The sequence below is a fragment of the Rhamphochromis longiceps genome, linkage group LG6 (assembly GCF_057381845.1).
Source record: "Rhamphochromis longiceps isolate RC_006_pf linkage group LG6, R_longiceps_female_GT1.1, whole genome shotgun sequence".
NCBI classification, from domain to species: Eukaryota; Metazoa; Chordata; class Actinopteri; order Cichliformes; family Cichlidae; genus Rhamphochromis; species Rhamphochromis longiceps.
The window spans coordinates 33,253,245-33,277,375 of NC_140562.1; the positions used below are offsets into that span (position 1 = coordinate 33,253,245).

Consider the following 24,131-nt stretch of genomic DNA (forward strand, 5'->3'; position numbering starts at 1 on the left):
TAAAAATACTGAATTGACCTAGAGATTTTGGCCCCATTTTTATCCCCATTAACCCACCATAAATCTTTCGTTTCCAGTTTTACTTTTAACAGCATTTTTGAAAAATATGGTTCAATTCATGTTTACAACAATATGTCACAAATGATTAGACTGCCACTGTCACTGGTCAGTTTATATAACCACATAAAAAACTTCAGCGCTAAAGAGTCATGAAAAAACAACAAAGATACATGACATGCAAAATGGTGCCTTTATTGTCCAGTGTATGAAGTGACAACCAATTCTTATTCAGCTTGCAGATTTAATGGTAGTAGTTAAGTAAAAACAAAACAAAAAACCCCCCAAAAAAACAAACAACCCAAAAAACAACAACGACACATACACTAATAGAAACCAGACCATGCACTTTAGACTCAGTAGTGACACTGCCTCCTCTTCAAGTATGTTCTCAACTCCTCTTCTTCTCACCTACCACCTCTTCGACATTTTTTCTGGCTGCCTCTACTGTGTTTGTTCACTTAATAAGGAAGCTGTGAGACAGAGATAGATTAAAATAAGTAGAGAAGGAAAGAGGGTAGAAAAAAACAAGGAGAGGGAAAAATAAGAGATATAAATAAAGTATTTCTTTGTCTAACCTTGTGTTACATTAAAAACATTTTCGTGAAACACAAAGCTAAAAGGAAAAAAGAAAAACACATTTGGAGTATAAACTGTTTCTGGAAGCATGTAAACAAGAAACATTTCTGAAACGGATTTGCATTTATGAAACAGAAATCTAACTGATGAATAGTTGAATTAGCCCTAAACATTTCTGTATGCCACTCTAACATAACATGGACTTAAGAATAAAAACAAAGCCACAATCAGACTTAAGTAATAGGAATTTAAAACTGTACTGCCGTATTTTTCATAGATAAGGCACAGCGGATTATAAGGCGCATTAAGCGAAAGAAAACAGTCAGATAAGTCAAACTTTACTCAAATCATTCTTCTTGCTTCCTCCACTTCTGTACTATTGATTCATTAATGTTGAATTCTCTCGCAGCTGCTCTATTCCCATGTTGTTGCAGTATATTAATGACTAACCTCATATTGTTGATGGATTATCTCAGTTGTTCTCCTGACTGAAGTTTGGTCCGTTTACAGCATCCTACCATGCGATTGCATTTGTTGCTATATCATGTTTAGGTGGAAACTAGTGAGCTAACTTCCTGCTAACTTGTAACTCCGTTAAATTTAATAAATTCTGTTTTCATGGATGCCTGGATGTTAAACTTAATTGCTACACCTGGTAAAGTAACAACGCTGATCATTTTATTAAGGATGAAAGAATTTAGACAGTTTTTAACTCTCAGTGATGCCGCAGTGTTCTTTTGACTTTGGGACCTGAAGCGGCTGGAGTTTTGGACCCAGATTACTCTGCAAGGCTCCTGACTACGGTAGCCGTAATGCTCCGACAACCCATCAAGTGGTGCGGCTTCGTAGCTTACCAAAGTTGTGCCAAAACAGTTTTTGACAGATTTGTGAATGCTGTGTGCCACATAAAATCTCTTCGAGGTCAATAAGTACGACCAGAATTCATACATAAGGTGCATCGTCAATTTTTGAGAAAATTAAAAGATTTTAAATGTGCCTTATAGTGCAGAAAATACAGTATATGCGGTACTGTATGCAAAAATTGCCATAAATAATGCCACTTTAGAGACTTTTTTCATAAAAGTTTCTATCCTTGTAAAATGTTTTAATTTTTATGACATTTTTATATTTTAAATATAAAATATTAACTAATCAGTATATGACAAGTCCCAATACATCCATCCATATTTTAGCAACTTAAAAATGGACCCTCAGCTAGGCCTTTTGAGACTGTATTTTAAGTCAAGACCTTGCTACAGTCTTACAAACCACATCACATATATTTCCAGCGTATGTAAAATATTAGAAATAAGTTATTGAGTAACCAGTGGAGTCCAAGTGCATTTCAAAAAAAGAAAATGTGCAATTCCTTTAAACCCAACATTCAACTAGTACAAAGAAAACCCAACATTGAAAGTGAGAATCTTTAATAATACATGCTAATTCTGATGTACAGTGGGGCAAAAAAGTATTTAGTCAGCCACCGATTGTGCAAGTTCCCCCACTTAAAATGATGACAGAGGTCAGTAATTTGCACCAGAGGTACACTTCAACTGTGAGAGACAGAATGTGAAAAAAAAATCCATGAATTCACATGGTAGGATTTGTAAAGAATTTATTCGTAAATTAGGGTGGAAAATAAGTATTTGGTCACCTCAAACAAGGAAAATCTCTGGCTCTCACAGACCTGTAACGTCTTCTGTAAGAAGCTTTTCTGTCCCCCACTCGTTACCTGTATGAATGGCACCTGTTTGAACTCATCATCTGTATAAAAGACACCTGTCCACAGCCTCAAACAGTCAGACTCCAAACTCCGCCATGGCCAAGACCAAAGAGCTTTCGAAGGACACCAGGAAAAGTATTGTAGACCTGCACCAGACTGGGAAGAGTGAATCTACAATAGGCAAGCAGCTTGGTTCTGCTACTGAAGCCAGTGCATGTCCAGGCCCGTCTGAAGTTTGCCAGAGAGCACATGGATGATACAGCAGAGGATTGGGAGAATGTCATGTGGTCAGATGAAACCAAAGTAGAACTTTTTGGTATAAACTCAACTCGTCGTGTTTGGAGGAAGAAGAATACTGAGTTGCATCCCAAGAACACCATACCTACTGTGAAGCATGGGGGTGGAAACATCATGCTATGGGGCTGTTTTTCTGCCAAGGGGACAGGACGACTGATCCGTGTTAAGGACAGAATGAATGGGGCCATGTATCGTGAGATTTTGAGCCAAAACCTCCTTCCATCAGTGAGAACTTTGAAGATGAAACGAGGCTGGGTCTTCCAACATGACAATGATCCAAAACACACCGCCTGGGCAACAAAGGAGTGGCTCCGTAAGAAGCATTTGAAAGTCCTGGAGTGGCCTAGCCAGTCTCCAGACCTCAACCCCATAGAAAATCTGTGGCGGGAGTTGAAAGTCCGTGTTGCTCGGCGACAGCCCCAAAACATCACTGCTCTCGAGAAGATCTGCATGGAGGAATGGGCCAAAATACCAGCTACTGTGTGTGCAAACCTGGTAAAGACCTATAGTAAACGTTTGACCTCTGTTATTGCCAACAAAGGTTATGTTACAAAGTATTGAGTTGTATTTTTGTTATTGACCAAATACTTATTTTCCACCCTGATTTACGAATAAATTCTTTACAAATCCTACCATGTGGATTCATGGATTTTTTTTTCACATTCTGTCTCTCACAGTTGCAGTGTACCTCTGGTGCAAATTACTGACCTCTGTCATCATTTTAAGTGGGGGAACTTGCACAATCGGTGGCTGACTAAATACTTTTTTGCCCCACTGTATTTCACAATAACAAATAAAACCCTAACAATGAAAACACTCAGAGATTGTGCAGGCATAATAATATTTCTTTGAATTCGGTGATTGAGGCACTTAATAGCAATGAAAGATCCATCGAATTGGAGGAATCGCAGTATGCAAACAATAGTGCCACAAACCTGATATTGAATGACGGCGCCTTAGACATGACTATATTAGAAACAGCTCTGTAGTAGAAATAACTAAATGGGCTCAGGAAAACCATTTCAGTGAATACCATTCATTGTTACATCCATAAATCCAAGGTTAAACTACCAAACCACTCTATCAAATATAAGCAAGACCAGGCAATGTTGCTATCCCCTGTGCATTTAAGATGGGATGGAATGAAATGGAAACTGTTTTTATGGTCTAAATTGAAACAAAACTTGAAATTCATTTTGGAAATCATGGTCTCAGCAGACCTATAAAGAAAAGGTTTATCACTTTCATACCACAATAAAGTCTCAAGACAATCGTTATTATATTTGAACTCCATCCACTGAACTAGAAGACTACAATTTGTGTCTTTTTAAAGGAAGAGTTCATAGTTCAAGCTTCTATTATTGTAAAGTATCTGCCTTGATGAAGACCCCTTGACATCCTGTTCAAAGGTGAGTTTCAAGAGTTTCAACAGCTAGGGGGTTTGGCTGCTGTAATGTTTTAAAGCTGCTCACGGACGGATAAACTGAACCCAAACTCTGAAGAGTTGTGGGATATTTTCCGTTAAGCATTAAATCTATTATTATGGTGACCTTTAGCACACAATGGAATCAAATTGCTGTAGGTTGACTAGAAAATGGGTTTTAATGTAAAAGTGTGTTCACTACATGAGACCCTTTGGAGAAAAAACCCCTATGACTTTTACTATTTAATTGAGGAAACTTTTGTGTTATACTTTGTATTGAATATACTGCCTCTATGACTGATTCTTTGGCTCTGTGTCTTATATATTTTGGAGAGAGTATTTTTGATTGAATAGCTGTCTTTAAATCAAGGCAGTAATTTGAACTGATGGATCTGTTTTGGCTCTGATTTTTGCATTGTGAAAGCAAAAACTTTGCAGTGATTTTATGTCAGCTTCAGTGATTTTCAGATTCATTGTTTGCTTGTATATTGCGCTTGAATAATTGTTGAGCTGTGGTGGAAGCATCTTTACAGTGGTGTGTGGTTGCTATAGTTACCTGTAGGGGTATCCATGGTACTTCGACCTGAAGATGGAGAGCAGGAAACTAAAGAAAAACACCACCAGGCCAAGGCCAACCAGGCAGATGACTGCAAGAAGACAAAGACAGACTTGTTTTACTGTGCATTACTGGTTAGAAGTCTTGTGCTATAATATCATTAACAATATTTCATTACACAACGACCTCTAGATTTTAAGTTACTACAAGCACATTTTATTCTTGCACATTTTCAAATTCATGACACCCTAATATGTTCTTTTATAATAACTTGAAAAAGGCCTGAGATTATTGTTTTTCTTCTTGGTTAAAGGCATTCATTTCAAGCATTCCATGCCCAATATAAACACAGAAGCAAGTGTTTCTCTGATCCATTTTCAAATTGAATATGCTTACAGGATTCAGACATAGCACATACTAAAAGCATCTTTTTATCTGCATGTTGGTAGTTTACATGTATAAACACAAATTTATAAGCGGCTAAACACAAAAACATACAACTCACTGGTAACATAACATGATAATAGAATATTACTAGAAAGGGAATATAAAACACAAACTAGACATTATGAAAAAAGTCTCCTTTAGCCTTTTTTCTTTAAAAATAATCCCTTAAAGTATGTGCTACTGTCTCTTTGTCGTGATAAACCCTGCTGGGTTACAGAAAATTATCTTTGAAGCCATTATCATCATATTTCCTCAGTGGCTATTCTAAAGTGAAATATACATAAGCATGACCTTTTATCTGCCGAGGAATTATCACTGTATGTGCAAGTGTATGAGTGTATGCACACCCCTGTGCAGTGGCTAATCCCTAAGAAGTACTGTGTTAAATTAAAACTGTCACCACCGACTGATATTGTTAATCAGGGATTAGGATGAGTACCTCTCCTGGAGACTAAATAGCGAGATATGTTCTTGTCCTTACACGGGGCACACACACACGCACGGGGTGTGCGTGCGTGTGTGTGCGTAAAGGAGAATTAGAGTGTTAGAGAACAAGAGGGTGAGTGTGGATGCACGAGAAAGTTGACATCAAAACATTTGGCTGGTAAAATATAAGATGTACTGTATAAGACTACATTTGCTGTTGTGATATTTAAGAGAGCAAGTGATATTGCACCCCAAATTCCCCCAAATCTGTGTAATAAAAAAAAAGAATGCAATTATTTGCAAATCTTATAAACCTATATTTTTTCACAGAACATAGAAAACCTATCAAATGGTTAAATTGAGAAAATTTATTATAACAAAAATTTGAGCTCATGTTGAATTTTATGGCAGCAACATGTCTCAAAAAGTTTGGACGGGGCAACAAAAGGCTAGAAAGGTAAATGGCACAAAAAAAGAAACATCTGGAGGAACATTTTCCAGCTAAATAGGTTAACTGGCAACAGGTCAACAACATAATTGGCTATATAAAAAGTGTGTCTTAGAGAGTTTCTCATAAGTAAAGATGGGCAGCGTTTCATCAAACTGGAAAAAAATTGCATCTACAAATTGTGCAACAATTTCAGAATATTGTTCCTCAACGTAAAATTATCATCTATTGCAAATAATGTTATCGAACAGCTCTGAAAATATGCAGAAATCTCTGTGTGCAAGGGACATTGCCTGCAAACCTCTCACTCTCTGGTGGAGCTGCATTAGAAAAGCTATGATTCTGTCACAAAAATCTCTGCATGGGCTCAGAAACATCTACTGTATTGTAAACGGGTTTACATTACCCTGTTTTTACATTACTCTGATCATTTTGTTTATTCTACTTGCATTGCTCTGTCAATATATTGCTATGCTAATAGGGCACAAAACACTTTAACATTCCATTTGCACAAAGTACATTTTCAGTTATTTAATTTAAAATTTCAGATTTTTAATTTAAACATTACTTTACTTAATGTTTCTCTTTTGCACAGTCAAGGAGCCGTTCAGGACACACCACTCTTATGACTATGCATAAGACAAATAAAGAATCTTGAACATCTCCATCGCCTGTGATATCTCCATGATATCCACAAATGCAGGTTAACACGACATGCTGCCGTGTTCTCCAGGGCAAAGCTCATTTAAATGAATGGAGACAAAGTGGGAAACTGTTCTGTGGTTACATGAATCAAAAATTTGAAATTCATTTTGGAAAACATGGACCGAGCATACTGTGGATTAAAGAGGAGATTGACTATGCACCTTGTTATTAGCACATTGTTTGAATCTCTGATTCTGAGGGGGTGAATAAGTGCCTATGGAATCAGCAGCTTGCACATCTGGAAATGCATCACAAATGCTGAAAGGCACATACTGTATGTTCCTTTAAAACTTGTTCGTTTCCATGCATCAAAATTATGTTAAACCCATTACAGCATGTATCACAGCTGAACTGCTGAACTGACCTACCTGCAGTCTGGACCTTTCACCTGTTGAAAATCTTTGGTGTATTATGAGCCCCCCACCAAAAATAAATAAATTCAAGAAAAAGGTGGCACAACATTCATTTCCTACAATTCCAGCAATTGGTCTCCTCACTTCCCGGATGGTTACAGGCCGTTGTTAAAGGTGAGGGGATGTTATGCAGTGGTAAACATGGCCCTGTCCCACCTTTCTGGAGATTTGTTGCTGCCATCAAATTCAAAATGACTAAATTTTAAAATTTAAGCCTTCAGATTTGACATTTTCCATTGTGAATAAAATGATGGTTGAGATTTCCAAATCAGTGCATTCTCTTTTTATTTACGTGTTACAAAGTGTCCCAACTTTTTTCAAAGTGAGAATGCATACTGACGACCTAGTGCATTGACCACACGGTACAAATCACATGCTCACAGCACTGAAGACAGGGGACATCTGTCACAATGGTAAATTTAAGCTATTTAAAGGTAAACAGTTTTTTAACCTTAGTTTAAAAAAACTTGACAGTGTTTTTCTCATTCACACACACACACACACACACACACACACACACACACACACACACACACACACACACCAGCAACTTGGGATTCACTGTTTTCCCCAAGAGTAAGGGGAGAGGCTAGAGACTGAGCTGCTAAGACTGCGAGTGGTGGAGAATCCCCTCTACCTTATGTTCCTTTTGAGGTCAAATAAGGAATATACTGATGCCCAATTGATGAAAATATCCAAGTACTATATTACAGAAATGTGCTACCAAATGACTTAATTGAAAATAATGTATATTTTACATAGTCTGCACAGAAAGTGCATGTGTCCTTGCTCTTCCAGGGTTGCAACATCCACATATACAGTGGGAACATCAGAACGTCTGTGTATCTTCATTAATTAAGTAGAAAGGGATGCATTTCCCTTACCTCATCAATTATGACTGAGAGATCTTAGTATGCATCCACGGATAATGATACACACACGAGGCATGCAAGTATGCCAAGTGATTTATGACCTTGGCGAAATGACAAGTTGTTTAAACTGAATGATTTCCCTCAGCGACAAAAGTGGTAATCCCTCTTTTGACTGTATGACTTGGCTCAAATCACAATATATTGGCATGGTAAAAATAAATTTACATTTCCCAAGCAAGAGGAAGTCAATAAACATATTAAGTTAAGCCTATTTAATTAGGAGGAGAAAATGAATAGACTGTAAAGCTAAATGATTCCTCATGTTTTCGGCAGCCAATTGCTAATCAAAGAATAAACTGTGAAGTGACTCCATCAGAAGATACAATCACACATAAGTCATTGACTTTACAACAAACCAAGCAGATAGAATAAAAGCCTCCTCCCCCATTACAAAAATATAATTGTTCACAGTGATTTCTTTTTGTTCACTAATATATTCTTTACTGGGGTAGGCTGGGGACAAACATCTTGGCTGGGCCAAACCAAATAATGAGAAAAGCTTCTTTATCTATATTACATGTGGATAATTCCAAGTCTGACTTAATAGAGTGACAGCAGGGTGTTGTAAAGAGACAAATGGGAGAGAGACAGAACCACTTCATTCTTCAGACACATGCTACATACACCTATTTGTATTTTTAAGGAGAAGCATTGATGCTGCAGCAGTGTAATGGCCCCAAACAGACCTCGAACAAGCTAAAAACCGAAGAAGAGTCAAATAAGTATTTGTCTTTTGGGAACAGCTGAAGTCAAGACAAAGCTAATTAACTATTTAAGCTCAAGAAACTACGAAACACTGCAGTACTGACTGGATAAGATACATGATCAGGTTTTGCACAAACTCTTTGCTGTCATTAGACCAACAATGTTGCCCCAATTTGATAGCATATTATTTTTATAAGGCAGATGATCTCCTTTGGTGACCCCTAAAGGTAGCAGCTAAAAGACAAAGGAAAATCAACCCCCCCATAATTAACTTACATTTGAAGAAAACAATATTCATTTTGGCAGTGTATACCTTTAATTCAAAGTTGGCATCACCCCATTTCCTGTACTGTGTTCCATTTTTTCCACCCCCTCCTTGAATAAATCCCAATCTATTAAATGACTTTGATACGCACGTGTTTTTCTGTAAATTGCATAGAAGATTTCTGTAAGCACTAAAATTATTGTGTTTCATTATAATGTAATCCTCATAGTGTGGTTCCTTTAATTTATGTAAATTAGTAGGTAGTATTTCAACAAAAGAGGCTGAATTGAAGTAGTCGATATACTAAAAATACTGCTGGAAATTATGGAGTCCTCTGCAGTGTGCGCATAATATGTTGTCATTTTACAGGTGATAATTAAGTGTGCCACCTACGCATGTGTGTGTCTCTATGTATGTAGAGTGGTATGTGTTTGTGTGATATTGGAAAAACAAGTCCTGATGTTGTTAAAAAAAATATTATATTTTTAAATGTCAAGCTTTAACATCTGAAGAAGTACTCAGGGTTGATACTCTTTCCCTTAGATATTTAGAGTGATCATTTAATATGGGACCTCACAAAGACAAGTGAAACACTTTTTTGAGTTGGTTTTTCATCACATTAACTCTAATTAAATCCCCTAGTGTGTAACCGTGTCTATGTGTTTGAGGTAATTACCAGAGAGGTCATCTAATATCCATCTCCTGCCATAATCTACAAATTATCCTCAAACTCTTGTAAAATATTAAGGGCTGTTTAGAGGCTTGCACTAATTTTCTGATATGATACCCAGTTTGAAGCATGCAGTCTGGTACAAAAAGTACCAGAGAGGAGAGCTCTATCTTAAAATGTATTTATTTAAAGTAAATATTGCAGGTGTAAATATTATGATAACTGACAACTATTAGATGAAACCTAGGAGAAAGACATGTAAATTACTTCCATATTATCATCAATTTAATATGCATATTTAAGCAAATACACACATTAGAATGAAGTAATAGTGACAATATGTACATATACTTAATATGGAATTATTATAGTCAAGTGACCACTTTGCATCTGTAATGTGTCACAATCATAAGACTCCCAGACATTCATGTGAGGTCAGGGACCATAATTTCTTCCTAAAAACATGCTCCACTTTTTAGTACCACACCAAACCAAAGGTATGATCAAGGTGATTAAATAAATAGTCAAATGTGTGCACACCAAGCAAAAGTCCCCAAGGGGTGAAAAGTGAAGCACACATTATAATGTATTGCCAAAAATTGCAACTTCTCTAATCGCAACTTGAGGATGGCTGCAAAAGTGAGTCAATCTTCAGACTTCTGCTTTCACTGCAAATAAAATGGGTTCATAGCCTGGTGCAGACTGGAAGTGTTACAAGCATTTTAATAAAATTACTAGAATTATATTACAAATAGCATGGAAAATTATGGTTCTTAGCACATCTAAGAAGTATGTGCTTAAATTTTGGTAAGCAAAATTGATAAAATCCAAGCCTCTAATCTAAATATTAAACTAGTAGCTTTAAAAAACGAACACGGCTGCAGCCAAAACATCCTTTTTTAGTCTAAAACCAATGATTTACCTCATGGTGCGCGTTTAAAGATAAGGGGTTTATTTAAAAACGGCTACATCCATATGTAGACTAGAAACCTGTATAGGAATTTCTTTTACTTATGTATTAATCACATTATTTTATTGTATGATGCCTTGGTGCAACTGGATTTTAACAAGTCTCACACTCATACAGTAAGACAAATGGTGGGGGTCTAGTAAGGAAGTTGGGGGAAGCAAACAGCTACACAGGAAGAATCTTTTGTCTCTTTGAGGACTATGGGAGGTAGCAAGGGAGTGTGAACCTTAAGGTGTGAAACAGCTGTGTGCTGCCTTTTGTTCCCGGAGAAGGTATTTAACTGAGAGCCATGATAGGCTCAGGGAGACTCTGCTGACCGTCTGCCCCACGGTCATGTAGGCCAGTGGTCCCCAACCTTTTTTGCGCCACGGAACGGTTTATGCCCGACAATATTTTCATGGGCCGGCCTTTAAGGTGTCGCGGATAAATACAACAAAATAAAACTAGTACCGGTACCGAAAAAAAGAAGAATTATTCATAACACATGTGAAAAGACCCAGGAAAACCGAGTAAACGATAAAAACGATAACAAAATAACGCTGAAGACCGATAAAAACCCTGAAAACTATACATTTGACACCTGAGCCTCAACTCTCGCGGCCCGGTACCAAACGACTCACGGACCGGTACCAGTCCGAGGCCCGGGGGTTGGGGACCGCTGATGTAGGCTCTCCACAAGCTTGGTTGTCTGTTCTTTGTGTGTTTTGATTAAAGAATGTTAGCTACCGCTCACCGCTCGTCTGCAGGCTTTATTTAATGGAAAACTTCCACAACAAACCTAAATCTTAAAGATTAAAGGAGTTACAAATTGTAATCCCAGACTCGCCTTAAATGTGATCAATGAAGTGCCCTTTACAAATATAATACAAACTGATCAACGTTTACTATTAGCCTCTACTCCACCTGACATGAAGTTTCAGATAATTGAGTGTATCATTTGACTATATATATGTCCAGAATCAGGTATGATATAATCTTTATTTTTTTAATCTCATAGTTTGTGCTTTGTCCTAGTGTCTTTATGTCTTTTTTTTAAACTTCACCACCCAGGTGGTTACAGCAGATGGCTGTCCAACCTTGGGTCTGGTTCTACCATGTCTTTGTGTTAAAAGGGACTACTTCCTTCCCACTGTTACCGAGTACCTGCTTGTAAAAAAGCCTACTAGTTGGGCTTTTCAAACTAATATTGCATTCTTTTACCTTGAAGTGACTGTTGTTTTGAAGTTGCATCATATAAATACAGCTGAACAGAAATTCTATTGATCCTGCTCTGGTATAACCCATGCTCTTAATAGTTGTGTTATATCGCTGGGGGAATGTGTATTTTTAAATTATTCTGAGCGTTATTATGTGAATCTATTTAGCATTTTACGTACATTAATTTAACTTTAATTGAATACCAATAATTTCCGTAAAACGTTTCCCACAACACTACTTTTAACAGTTCTCAAGTTAATACTTTTTAACTTTCAGGTCATAACTGAACTGTGGCATTAAACTTCTTTACTTGCAAATTGCATAGTTGGTGGCTGCATAATTAGTTGCTGCTTAGTAAATCAGATGTTAATTTCAGACAGACTGCGAGTGTAAATTCAGTAATTATCAGTATTTTTTTTTCCACCCATTGTTAATTGCAAAGATCATAGACGGATCCAGCTGGATACCATTAGCATTTCCATTAGTTTCTGTTTATGTGATATTCATGTAGATTAAGAACATATTTTGCATGAATGATTTTTCTTCTATAAAGTCACAGAAAATTAACTTTTCAAGTTTATTAGTGATACCTGAAATATATTCAATATAAGGGACGCAAGTATGCCACAGCTCCAATGTATTTAGTTTCAGTTAGACAGATACATATGCACGCACGCACACACACACACACACACACACACACACACACACACACACACACACACACACACACACACACACACACTTTGTCAACTTACTTCTTCTCTTGCCAACATCTCCCTTGGAGGTGGCAGCTTCATTGAGAAGCACCATCCCCATGGTGATTGCAGCATCTGGGGCAAGGTTGTCAAGGAAACAACAGACTCGTAAACACGAAAGAAGAAAGTAGAAATTTATATTGAGAGAAAGGTTAGTTAAACTATTAATTTTAATGACTATTGTGGTGTAGCAAACAGAACAGTCTATAGAACAATGAAAAATCTAAAAGAAAGAAAGGATGTTATATATTAGGGGTGCAACGATACACAAAATTCTTGGGTCGGTTCGATACTCTGGTGTCACGGTTCGATATTTTTTCGATACAAAAAAATGTTCATGCCTTTTTAATTTGTCATTTATTAAAATTATAAATATATATTTTTAACTCAAAAGTACAGTTTTTAAATGTAATGTTGCTGAAACAACAAAATATATAAAAAATAAATAAATCTATCTGATCGAGAAATCACTCATCTTTGGAAAAGAGAGTTTATTACAGAGAAATGGCTCTTTCCAAAATAAAAGCTATACTATACGCTTCTTCTGGGCTATATTCTCAGCAGCATATTAAACATATCAGGTCCCCATAAGGAGAATCATGTGCTAATGGCTGTCTAAATGACTCGGGTAAAGTTTGTAGCATGTGCGCTTGTTGTTTTTGTCTGCTTCCACTTGTCTTTGCACTAGGATGATGTCGGTGTAAATGTGCAGTCATATTCATTGTGTCCCCACTAGTGCTGTCAGTGTTAATCTCATTAAAATGACATTAACACCATAATGCGGCAAATCTCTGTTAACGAGTTACCGTGGATCGCCCCGTGCATGGGGGTGGACGGCGTCAACACGTTAACAAGCTAAATGCGCATTGCGTGGCACATCCGACATACTGTTTTACTTTTGTCCATGACACACTTACCACCAGGGTCATACTTCACATGAAAACCAAAATAGTTCCAAACGCCAGATCTGAATGAGGATGGAGGAGGTTCAATTTGCCATGTTGCAACAAGCTTAACTTTTGTCTCGCTAGCTTGCGCTGAGCTCAGTGGATCTGCGCTCGACAGTGCAGCCTTGGCGGAGTCTGAGTCGAACGCAGATCCACTGAGCGCTTAACACAGACAGCATCGTCAGAAGAAAAGTTGATAAAATAAATTAAAAATTTTGTATTGTTAGATACATATGCGTACTGAACCGAAAGCACTGTATCGAACGGTTCAATATCGATACGAGTATCGTTGCACCCCTAATATACACATATTAGGGGTGCAACAATACTTGTATCGATATATATACACACACAAGAAAATAACATAAGAGTAATAAGAATAATAACATAGCTAGTATTTTTGAACAACAAGTCTTTGTCTGTGCTCATGTAGAACATGCATAAAGTGAAATTATTAATAACACACAGCTGCAGAAAGACAAATCACTTTAATCCTAACTGCAAAAAGTAATTTGCAGTTAGGATTAAACTTTAATAATTGTGAACAATTCATACAATACTCATACAATATTGTAAACACTTATATATTACAGAAGCAAACATTTTTTCATTCAACACCTGAGCTGTTTTTAAATCACTTCAAGCACAGGCTCACATGGCTTAGGGCCTAATTACAGATTCTTCTCTCTAGCATGCTCTGCATACAAATGCACACAACTAGGCAAAGCCTGATGGGGTGCACAAACAAAGACTGCCACATGGGAACATACAGGGGAAAAACTAAGGTATTCTCTTGATGTTGGGGTAAAAGATATGGCATGCTGGTGCGACACAAAGACAAGATCTCAAAGTACAGCAAGGTGGCTGTTTGGGTGGCTATACAGAGTGTCACAAAAATTATTATAACTATAGACCAATCTGCATTGATATAAAGTTTCCATCATGTCAAAGCAACCACAGCTTTTTCTCTTACAAGGAGCAACTGAACTTGAAAAAGACTGTAGCAGGGCTGAAACTATTAAAAAAACAAACCAATAAACAAAAAAACAAAAACAAAACAGTCCCTTGGCCTGCAGGCATCCTACACCCTCATCAGTCTATAGTAACAAACATTATGAATATGTGAACCTTAGATTATGAAATAAAAAGCATATTAACTATGCAGTAGCTACCTGTAGGAGAGCTGCTTTAGAAACACAACTAAAACAGGTCTTTGTTTGTTGGATATTTTTACTTTTAAATTATTTGCTTTGTTTAAAGAATATAAAATGTCATTTTGAACAGTCACACCATGTTTGATAAACAATATAAAGCCCTGGAAACATAACAAATTAACACTTGTTTAACACTTCATTCGCACCAATATTAGTTGCAACTTTAGTATAACTAATAACCACCAAGATGCTAGACAGTCTACAAATAAATAATACCATCAAGGAAACATTTAATTGAGTATGGTTTTGTAGCTTAATGTGGTAACTGTTTCCGCATGCATAAATTAAAGATTAAGCAAGATTACATTCTTCTATGATGCTCATAAAATGTGCTCACTCCACCTGCATTAACAACAAAGGTAGCTGTGTTACCATTTCAGCAGGTGCGTATGTTTCATTTAGGTGTAATCAGATGGGCAGAAGATTGACAAAAAAACCCAACAAAACCCTGTGTGACCATGGACAAATAAATATAGCTTTGCAGCAGGTGTGACCTTGGACCTGTTATTTCCTATGGGGGTGAACAGAACAGCTAGGAATGAATGGTATCATTACCCACACACATACAGAAGCCCCACTGCAAGTACACATGGGTATACAAGCAGACAGAAGTAAACAAATACAAACAGAAAAATATATCCTGCCAAACAAGACCCCAAGAAAATACATGCAAAGACACACTCAATCATGAGCTGTTGGAATTTGGAACAAATCAGGCAAGGAGAAAAGTTGAAAAGAGGACAACCCATTGTCTTTGTATTGTGAATTTCTTCAGTCCAACAGAAAGGCCTTAACATAAAAAGTTCTCAAAGGTGCTGTGGGTGAGGAAATGGTGATTTAAAGGAATCTGCTGCCAAGATGAGCTGCTGGACATTTCATGGAGATATATTACTCTAGATGATTAGCATTTTGCAACATGTGACACACAAACAAGAACAATTTAATTAAAGGATACTCAGAAGAAGGATGATGTGAGACTCTGCCACAAACTGTGCCTGACTGCTGCCATGAATATAACTCTGGGGGGGAAGAGAAAGAGAAGAAAACAATGTCAGTTAAGAATTTTCTTTTCAGCGAGTAATTCAGTCACTAACAAACTCAAAAACTTCTATAATAAACAAAAGGACACGGTGGGATTGTGGTTCTGGAATTATTTTGTATTACCACACAGTAATGCTACCAGTTCTTTGAAGGGCTAAACTGAATCATCAGATAAAACCACATTCATAGTTTAGCCTGTTTAAAACTAACTTCAGTTGTGTTCCCAGACAGCAGTTGTATACTCTTTCTGCAGTGTCCATGGAGCGTTTCTACCAGCTGGCAGTGTATTATAAATGCACTAGACAAACAAGCAAATAAACCTTAAAAATAATTGAGTAAAATCTTTCCCAATGTGACGTTCTGAGGGTGGCATAAAATGCATCATAGACAGGACGAACAGGATTTTAAGAGACCCGTCACTAGTGTTTTAATAAATGAATAGAAAGTGGGGATCTGAGTGGAGAAGTAATTGTATTTAATTGTATAAATGTGTGTTGCTTGAGTATGTTTCTAGATCAGAATTCATTAATGTGCTTGTTCATATGACTCAAGCCTGAGGAATTATCCATGTGGTGTGTAGGTGTATAGAAAGGGTACATTTTTCATGCAGTGGGCAGAGAGGTCAACCTAAACCTACATTACCGATCACACACACATACACATATGATTGCTCTGAATGAGAATTGGTATGTTTTATGCAGTCTGCCAAAGCTAAACTTCCCACTTCAGTACAATCTTCTCTAAATGTTGAATTAATTGTACTTTAAAATCTTTCAGAATGAATCGAATACAAAACAATAAAAAAAACAAAATGGAAATAGTACAGGGTCATCAAATCTAACCGTTCCAGAAACAAAAATTATAATTATCCTGATTTCTGTGCATTTCAGACACTTTATGATCAGAATCATCGACATCTAACAAATTGATCTTTTTTCCGCTATAGCTTATAGCCATCTAAACCTGATGATATGCTTGGATCAATGTCCCCGCTGAAGCTCATACTTCACTGAGATTCGAAGCAAAATGCTGGGATTCCAGCTCCTGTGCTAAGATGTCAGAGGTCTACTTTGACTAACATCTGTCTGTTAGAGAAAAAGAAGCAGACAAAATGAGGGTCTGAGGAAAGGAAACAAACAGAAGAAGGGAGAAAGTCTTTCAGAGTGTTTAACATTGTTGAATCCCTGCAGATTATCAGTGTCTAGGCAGATCAAGGGTCTGCTTTTCCACTTGACTGGTGTAGTGTTCATTCCTTTTCTATCAGACAAGAATAAGTATGGAAAGATGAATAGAAGATGACAAAAGAGGTGGAGTTAGAGGGTGGACAGCTTTTTCTTGCTTCAGTGGAGAGAAGTGAAGAATTTTTGCACTTGAAAGCAGATAAAAACAATGAGGCCTCAGTGCTGAAACAGATCCTTTTGTTTTCGGTATAAACCTGTTATTCTCCATTAGCTAGGATTTTTAAAATTATTTTCGGCATTCTTTTCTTGCTGACTAGAAAACAAAGCTCATGTACTAGAACAATGGGAAACTGTTTGGAAATTTTCCTTACATTCCTAATCAGTACATTTGAAACTGGAAGGGGAATTTTGGTTCAGCAGTGGTAGCACTTTGGATAACTTCGGACTGCCTGTCTACTTGCAGTGAACGGCTCTGGGGCAGTGGCAAAAATATGTGGTGCATCTGGTCTGTAGTCTCCTCTTCCTAGTGCTGTTATTAGTCCATCCATCAGTGGCAGAGAAGAGAGAAGTTGTAACATACAAAGAGCTGAAGTGAAGCTGAGTGTTAAAAACAACGAAAAGTCTCCACCGCAGCTGCTGTCTGTACTTCTTTGAGGTTTTTGCCCCTCCTCAGACATCTCCACATAGACAACAGAATAGCAGATAGTGGCTTGCACCTTCACCATTCCCTAACTTCCCTGTTTTGTGTCAATAGAAAAAGCAATTTGCATTTGCTGGTGATGATACTAACCTAATACTCATATACAAAATGAAAAATAAAATGACAACTATAGAACACACCATTTGTGAACATACTGTAGACTCTTAATATCATGTTTACCTATTAGATGGGCACTGTGCCAGATATATTGACACTTACACTGTGATAAACCCATTTCAGATGACGGGGGTACTTTAAACCCATGATTTGCCCCCTTTAAAAGGTTAAAGCTTTTGCTTGCTAAGTTGATAATTGACCCATCACATGAGTTTCAACTGATAACCTCTGTAAGATATAGTTCAGACCAGGATATGCAAGACAAACAATCTCTAGCTGCCTTTTGTCCTTACACCTACATAAGCTTTTTGAATGAACTTCTGGTGTGTTTTTCAGTTAACTGTAGAGCTCTTCATTTTAATACCCACTAAGAAGCCCACTCACATTTTCAGGAGACTATTAGTTAAGCTCGTTAAGTACACACAACAGTATGAAAGGGTTAAAAAAAAAGAAGAAAAAAACCTGCCACAATGACAAAACAAATTAAACAAGTCCTAGAAAGTTTGGGAAACCACACACTGAAACTAATAGGTGCGTCAGTATCCAATGGGGATTTTTCTTTCATTACCGGAACCAAAAAAATCCCCCCTCCAAACAACAAAAAAACAACAACACATCCATACCATTGTTCCACTTGCTACATGTTACCCTTAAGCACAAAACAAGTCAATGCTTGGCGGATAAAACATTCTTCAATCCATGGTTGGGCACTTCCAATTAACCTGATGTATTAAAATGTAGCTGTTTAATTCATTAATGTGCGGAGCAGAACAGAGTGTGCATGTTTCAGTGTACGTAGCTAAACAGGTGTCCACAAAACACGTAAGTAAATGTTTGTAAATTAAACTGTTTAGAGAGAACAGCCTTTTGAGACATTTTGTGTGGCTTTTGTGTGAGTGTGCGTTAATCAGAAGGATTTACCTCAAAGTGATTTGGGGTATAAAAGCAGCAACCTTTAGTCTTCATGTTGCTGAGATAACAAAGACATTTAAATGAGCTAATGCAGAAGTCACATCTTGTAACTTTTTCTCTTACTTAAAAAACAAAAAACAAACAAAAGCAATCCCCCCAAAAACTAAATCCCATTCTCTGATCTATATAATCTATATAATAGATCAATGTACTTGGTGCCATTAACTAAATTTCTCTCATATTGTAAGGTTTGCAATATTATATGGTTATATTTCAAGCAAAATCCCACAAAAAGGTCAAAACATAATATTAGTCATTTGCTCAGTTCTGCTTCAGGTCTATCTGTTGCTGCTCAGTGCAATACATAGAAACCCTCACCCTGACATACTCCATAATCTGTGGAGTATGCCTAATATACAGAAACCCGTGTTAACATTTTTTGTTTTAAATATTTCTTGTTTTTACTTTTGTTTCATTTTTTTAAATACACAAGAAAAAATGTAATGTATGCTGACACATACATTTTCTCCTTTTTAAATAGTCTCACAATGGCTTGCCTGCATAAATTTAGGCAGGTTCATGCTGGGGAGCGTCTGGTACAACTGCAGTCTACTACTGCTCCAATTAATCTGATGGATTAGTTTCTTGCTTTTTGGAGGGTTTTTTGGGTTCTTTTTTAAGACTGCCATGTCTGCAAATTAGGTTAAAACATTGTCTTGTATAAACAAATGATTTAAGTTAAGTAGAGTGGTAAATAAAAGTTGGACATGCGGCCCCACTCTGTATAGACAAGTTACATAAAAAATAACATATTCAATCGATCAATAGCTTGGGTATACATGTGATAACATTCTTCTTCAACAAGAATGAAGATGTGCACAGCAGTATATGCCGACTATGTTCATGGACCCATTTGAAAACACGGATATTAAAATCATCATTATACAAGAATAACCATCTGTAACATTATGACAGAAATTATGTATTTGCACTCATGTAAGTATAAAATATTGATTCACATTTAATATACATTTGTTTAGCCCAGCTTCTGAAATAACAGGTTACATATGAATCAGCCTTCAATTACAGACAGGCTTTCATTTCCAAATAACAGATCTGGTGAATCCTCAAATTAAATTCTACATGAGTTTGAGAATGGCTGAGTGCATACAGTACATACACAACGTTTGGCAAACATTTAAATGCACAAACTCCAGAACTGCTGTAAATTTTCTGGGGGGTTTTTTGAGTTGGGAAAATCTTTCTTAACCACATGCACAGGAATAATCAAAAGCAGTAATGCCACACACTAATTGTGTTAAAGTTTTGCAAAATAAAAACACACAAAAAATAAATTACATAACTAAAACATGTCTCCAACTTCACACTTTGTAACCATTTCAAATGAACACCTCTATTACTTTAGTAAACAGAACGCCCTCAAGTTAAGGAAACAGTGGTATAGGAACAGCATTATTTATTTGTCGTGACCATGCCCGGCTATTGTCAGAGACCCAGCTTTGGGCTTCAGTTTATTTATTCATTTATCTTTTAATGAATGTATTTACTTTCAGGTAATGGCACAGACACAGACTAAAATCAGGTATACATATATATACATATACGTATATATACACATATATACACATATATATGTACATGTACGTATATACACATGTACGTATATACACATATATGTATATATACACATATATGTTCCCACCAATTGAGCATTGCGTGGCACATCCGACATACTGTTTTACTTTTGTCCATGACGCACTTACCATCAGGATCATGCTTCACATGAAAACCAAGACAGTTTCAAACGCCAGATCTGAATGAGGGTGGGGCAGGTTCAATTTGCCATGTTGCAACGAGCTTAGCTTCTGTCTTGCTAGCTTGCGCTGCGCTCAGTGGATCTGCACTCGACATTGCAGCCTAGGCGGAGTAGTCGAACGCAGATCCACTGAGCGCTCAACACAGACAGCATTGTCAGAAGAAAAGTTGATAAAATAAATTAAAAAACAATGTGTATTGTTCGATACATATGCGTACCGAACCGAAAGCACTGTATCGAACGGTTCAATATCGATACGAGTATCGTTGCACCCCTATATATATATATATATATATATATATATATATATATATATATATATATATATATATATATATGGACACACACACACACACCATTCAAAGAGGAATGCCCTGCAGCACATAACAACTTAATGTCTTAACAACAAGAACTGAAAGCATTTAGAGGTGATTTATTCACAGCCGCTGTGAGACTGGTTAGGTTCATTGAACCCTTCATTTGAACAAATATGATAGTCTATTTAAGGGATTCAGGTAATGCTTTAAAATCTCATTATCTACTCAGTGTTTATGCAGTTCAGTGTTTACGCACTCCGTGGAGAGTTCAGTTTAATTACCCAAGAGTCAATTAAAGCCATTCAAACCCATTTTCTTTTTTGAAAACATGTCAATCAGTGAAATGAGGTGACTTTTAACTTCCTAAATATGCAGAATTGTATTAATTATTTTGTTTTCAGTGATATATAGAGAAAGACAGCCAAGGTGAGGGACTTGAGATGACTTGCATTGAGTTCAGAGATTTATAACAGACTGTTACTTGTTCTGCATGTGGCTGGGATTAGTAACAGAGTAGACAATCAATCTGAAGAATGACATAATGGATGCAAAGTGAACTAAGATATACAAGGTAAAATAATTTTAATTATTTCATATAATTATTTTATATGATGACCACTATGATATGAGCCATAGCCTCTTATGGGACTTCTGAATCAAGCTCAATCAAGTTGTTTTTTGTTTAATTTTTGTTTTCTTTTAAATAAAAGTTTCTCATAGCCCAATGTCTGTCTTTATGACTAAGAGTTAGTTTATAGCCTACCGACACAAAATGTAAGTAGCTGATCTTCCCACAATAATAGCTATTTTTAGCTCTGTAAATCTCAGTAAGGCAGGAAGTAAAAGTGTGTAGGAATGGAGACACTAAATTTTGTTAACGTGTGGTTTTTTTGTGAACTGCATATTTTCAAGGTACAGTTTCTTATAAATTATTTTTTAATTTGCCTTGGTGACCACTTTAATTTGACTCACCATGAGCCCTACAAAGCATGCCTCTAATCATCCTGGGACAGAAGCATTAATAGGCCAAGGAGAAATGATGCAGCCCTCCTGAAGGGAAACCACGGCAACACTGATGTAAATTTACACTGATGTACGTCTACATATACTTCAGAGTTTATTTCTTTTATTTTGGGGGCTTATTATTGACTGGAACAATGTGTCAAGTATCAGAAAGCTGCAATCTAAGATGCTGGCAGGCGGTAACAATGCAAAACTCTGCTTTTCATGACCAGTGTCTTTGTGACACTTTGTGACAATTTCAACAAACCAGTTGGTCTACATGGAGCCTTTTAATTTGAACATTTCAGCGCTCAGCCTCATTTAACAACAACAAAAAAAGACCTGCATTGTTTAATACATCTGAATACATAATACATAATATATCTGAGGGGGGGGGGGGGGGGGGGGGGGGGGGGGGAGGAAAAAAGAAATAATACAAAACTAGCCACCTCTTTGTTGAGTTCATCTTGTGCAAAGTTGTTTGAACTTTTGACCGTTCCAATAAACACAACAAAAAAGCAGACAAAAACTCAGGTTATATTGTGCATTCTCCATTAGTGTGTGTGGGTGGGTGTGTGTGTGTGTGTGCACGCGCACGCATGTGGAACCAAATGGAACCAAACATTCACTAGCAATGGGTATTGTATATCCATGCAGCCACTGACCAATAGGAAACCCGTCTTAATTGAAGGGCCTAACAGAGTGTCATCCTAAAAGCTGTTACACTGCTTACCCACTTGCTCTGTTGCATAGTCTATAAAATACCGACAGCTGCAAGTGCTACCCCTCAACCTCCTTGTAGATACACCTAGTGTCATGGTCCTGGGTCGTGCGACCCAGTGTTTTGAGTGTGTTTTTAGTCTATTTTCATGTTTATTGTTTGTTTAGGTTCATTAAGTTATTCTAGCTCATTTGTAATTATATTACCCTTGTGTTAAGTCTCCCTTGCCCTTCATGTGTTTATGTCTGTGTGTCTTATGTAGCCAAGTTCATGTTGTCGTTTCTGTCATCTTCCCTTGTACTCAGTCTCCCTGGTTCGTGCGTCTACCTGTCATGAGTCATGTCTGCGTGGTTATGTTTAGTTCATGTCATGTCTAATCTCCATGTTTCCTGTTTTACTTTGAAAGTCTGTATTCAATGTCAGTGTATTTAGTTTCACTTCTGTCCTGTCTTAGGTTCATGTGTGTCAGCTCAAATTCAAATTCAAATTTTATTTGTCACGTACACAGTCATACACAGTACGATATGTAGTGAAATGCTTGGACAACTGCTCGTGACCTAAAGAAAACAAAAAAGGAAAAGGCTATGAATAAGATAGGAAATAAATTAAAAAGGGTAAATTTAACTAGGAAGGAATAAAATATAAATTAAGGTTAAAAATGAAATAACTGTACAACACAAATTAGAATGAAGGGTAAATTTAACTGGGAAAGAATAAGATAAAATATACAAATTAAAGTTGAAAATAAAATAATTGTACAACAAAATACACAATATAGAACTATATAAGAATGTATGAGAAATATAAATAAATATATACACAATAACAGCAGCTGTACAAGTATTAACTGGAAATGAAGAATATAGTGACCAGTGTTGCGCAATCCACATTATGTCCTGTGCAGTGCAAATATGCTTAAAGTGATTTAAGTGATGAAGTGAAAACAATGTCCAGAATGTCCAGTGTGTGTGTAAGAACTGTATGTGTGGGTCAGTACTGTGTGGTGGTGTGATTGAGAGACTGTATCGCCTGCGGGAAGAAGCTCCTCCTCAGTCTCTCTGTGTTGGTCTTCAGCGAGCGGAATCGCTTTCCTGACCTCAGCAGAGAGAACAGTCTGTTGTTGGGATGGCTGAGGTCCTTCACGATCTTCCTGGCCTTGGTCCAGCACCGCCTGCTGTAGATTGAGTGCAGGTCAGGGAGCTCGGAGCGGATGGTGCGCTCAGCTGACCGCACAACCCTCTGTAGAGCTCGTCTGTCCTGCATGGTGCTGTTCCCGAACCAGGTTAAGATGTTTCCCGTCAGGATGCTCTCTATGGTGCACGAGTAAAAGTTCCTGAGCACCTTGGAGGGCAGTTGGAAGTCTCTCAAGCGTCTGAGGTGGTAGAGACGCTGACGGGCCTTTTTCACCACGGTGTTGATGTGACAGGACCATGACAGGTCCTGCGTGATGTGAACTCCGAGGTATTTGAAGCTGTCCACTCTCTCCACTGGGCACTCGTTGATGACAGGGGTCTGGTAGTTCCTCTCCTGCTTAGTGCTGAAGTCCACTATCAGCTCCTTTGTCTTACTGA

The 24,131-nt window shown here is 37.2% G+C and overlaps 1 protein-coding gene across 1 annotated transcript in view; it reads right to left on the reverse strand.

Moving 5' to 3' along the window:
• Nucleotides 1–314: 314 nt before the first annotated feature.
• Nucleotides 315–24,131, reverse strand: part of LOC146668402 (dolichyl-diphosphooligosaccharide--protein glycosyltransferase subunit TUSC3) — an 85,670-nt gene continuing 61,853 nt past the window's right edge. Inside the window, exons 7-10 of the mRNA XM_085410304.1 lie at nt 15,688–15,751; nt 12,572–12,646; nt 4,636–4,726; nt 315–530 (exon numbers count right to left, since the gene is read on the reverse strand). Coding sequence (XP_085266430.1) covers nt 515–530; nt 4,636–4,726; nt 12,572–12,646; nt 15,688–15,751 — 246 coding nt within the window. The 3' untranslated portion in view covers nt 315–514. The remainder of the gene's footprint in view (nt 531–4,635; nt 4,727–12,571; nt 12,647–15,687; nt 15,752–24,131) is intronic.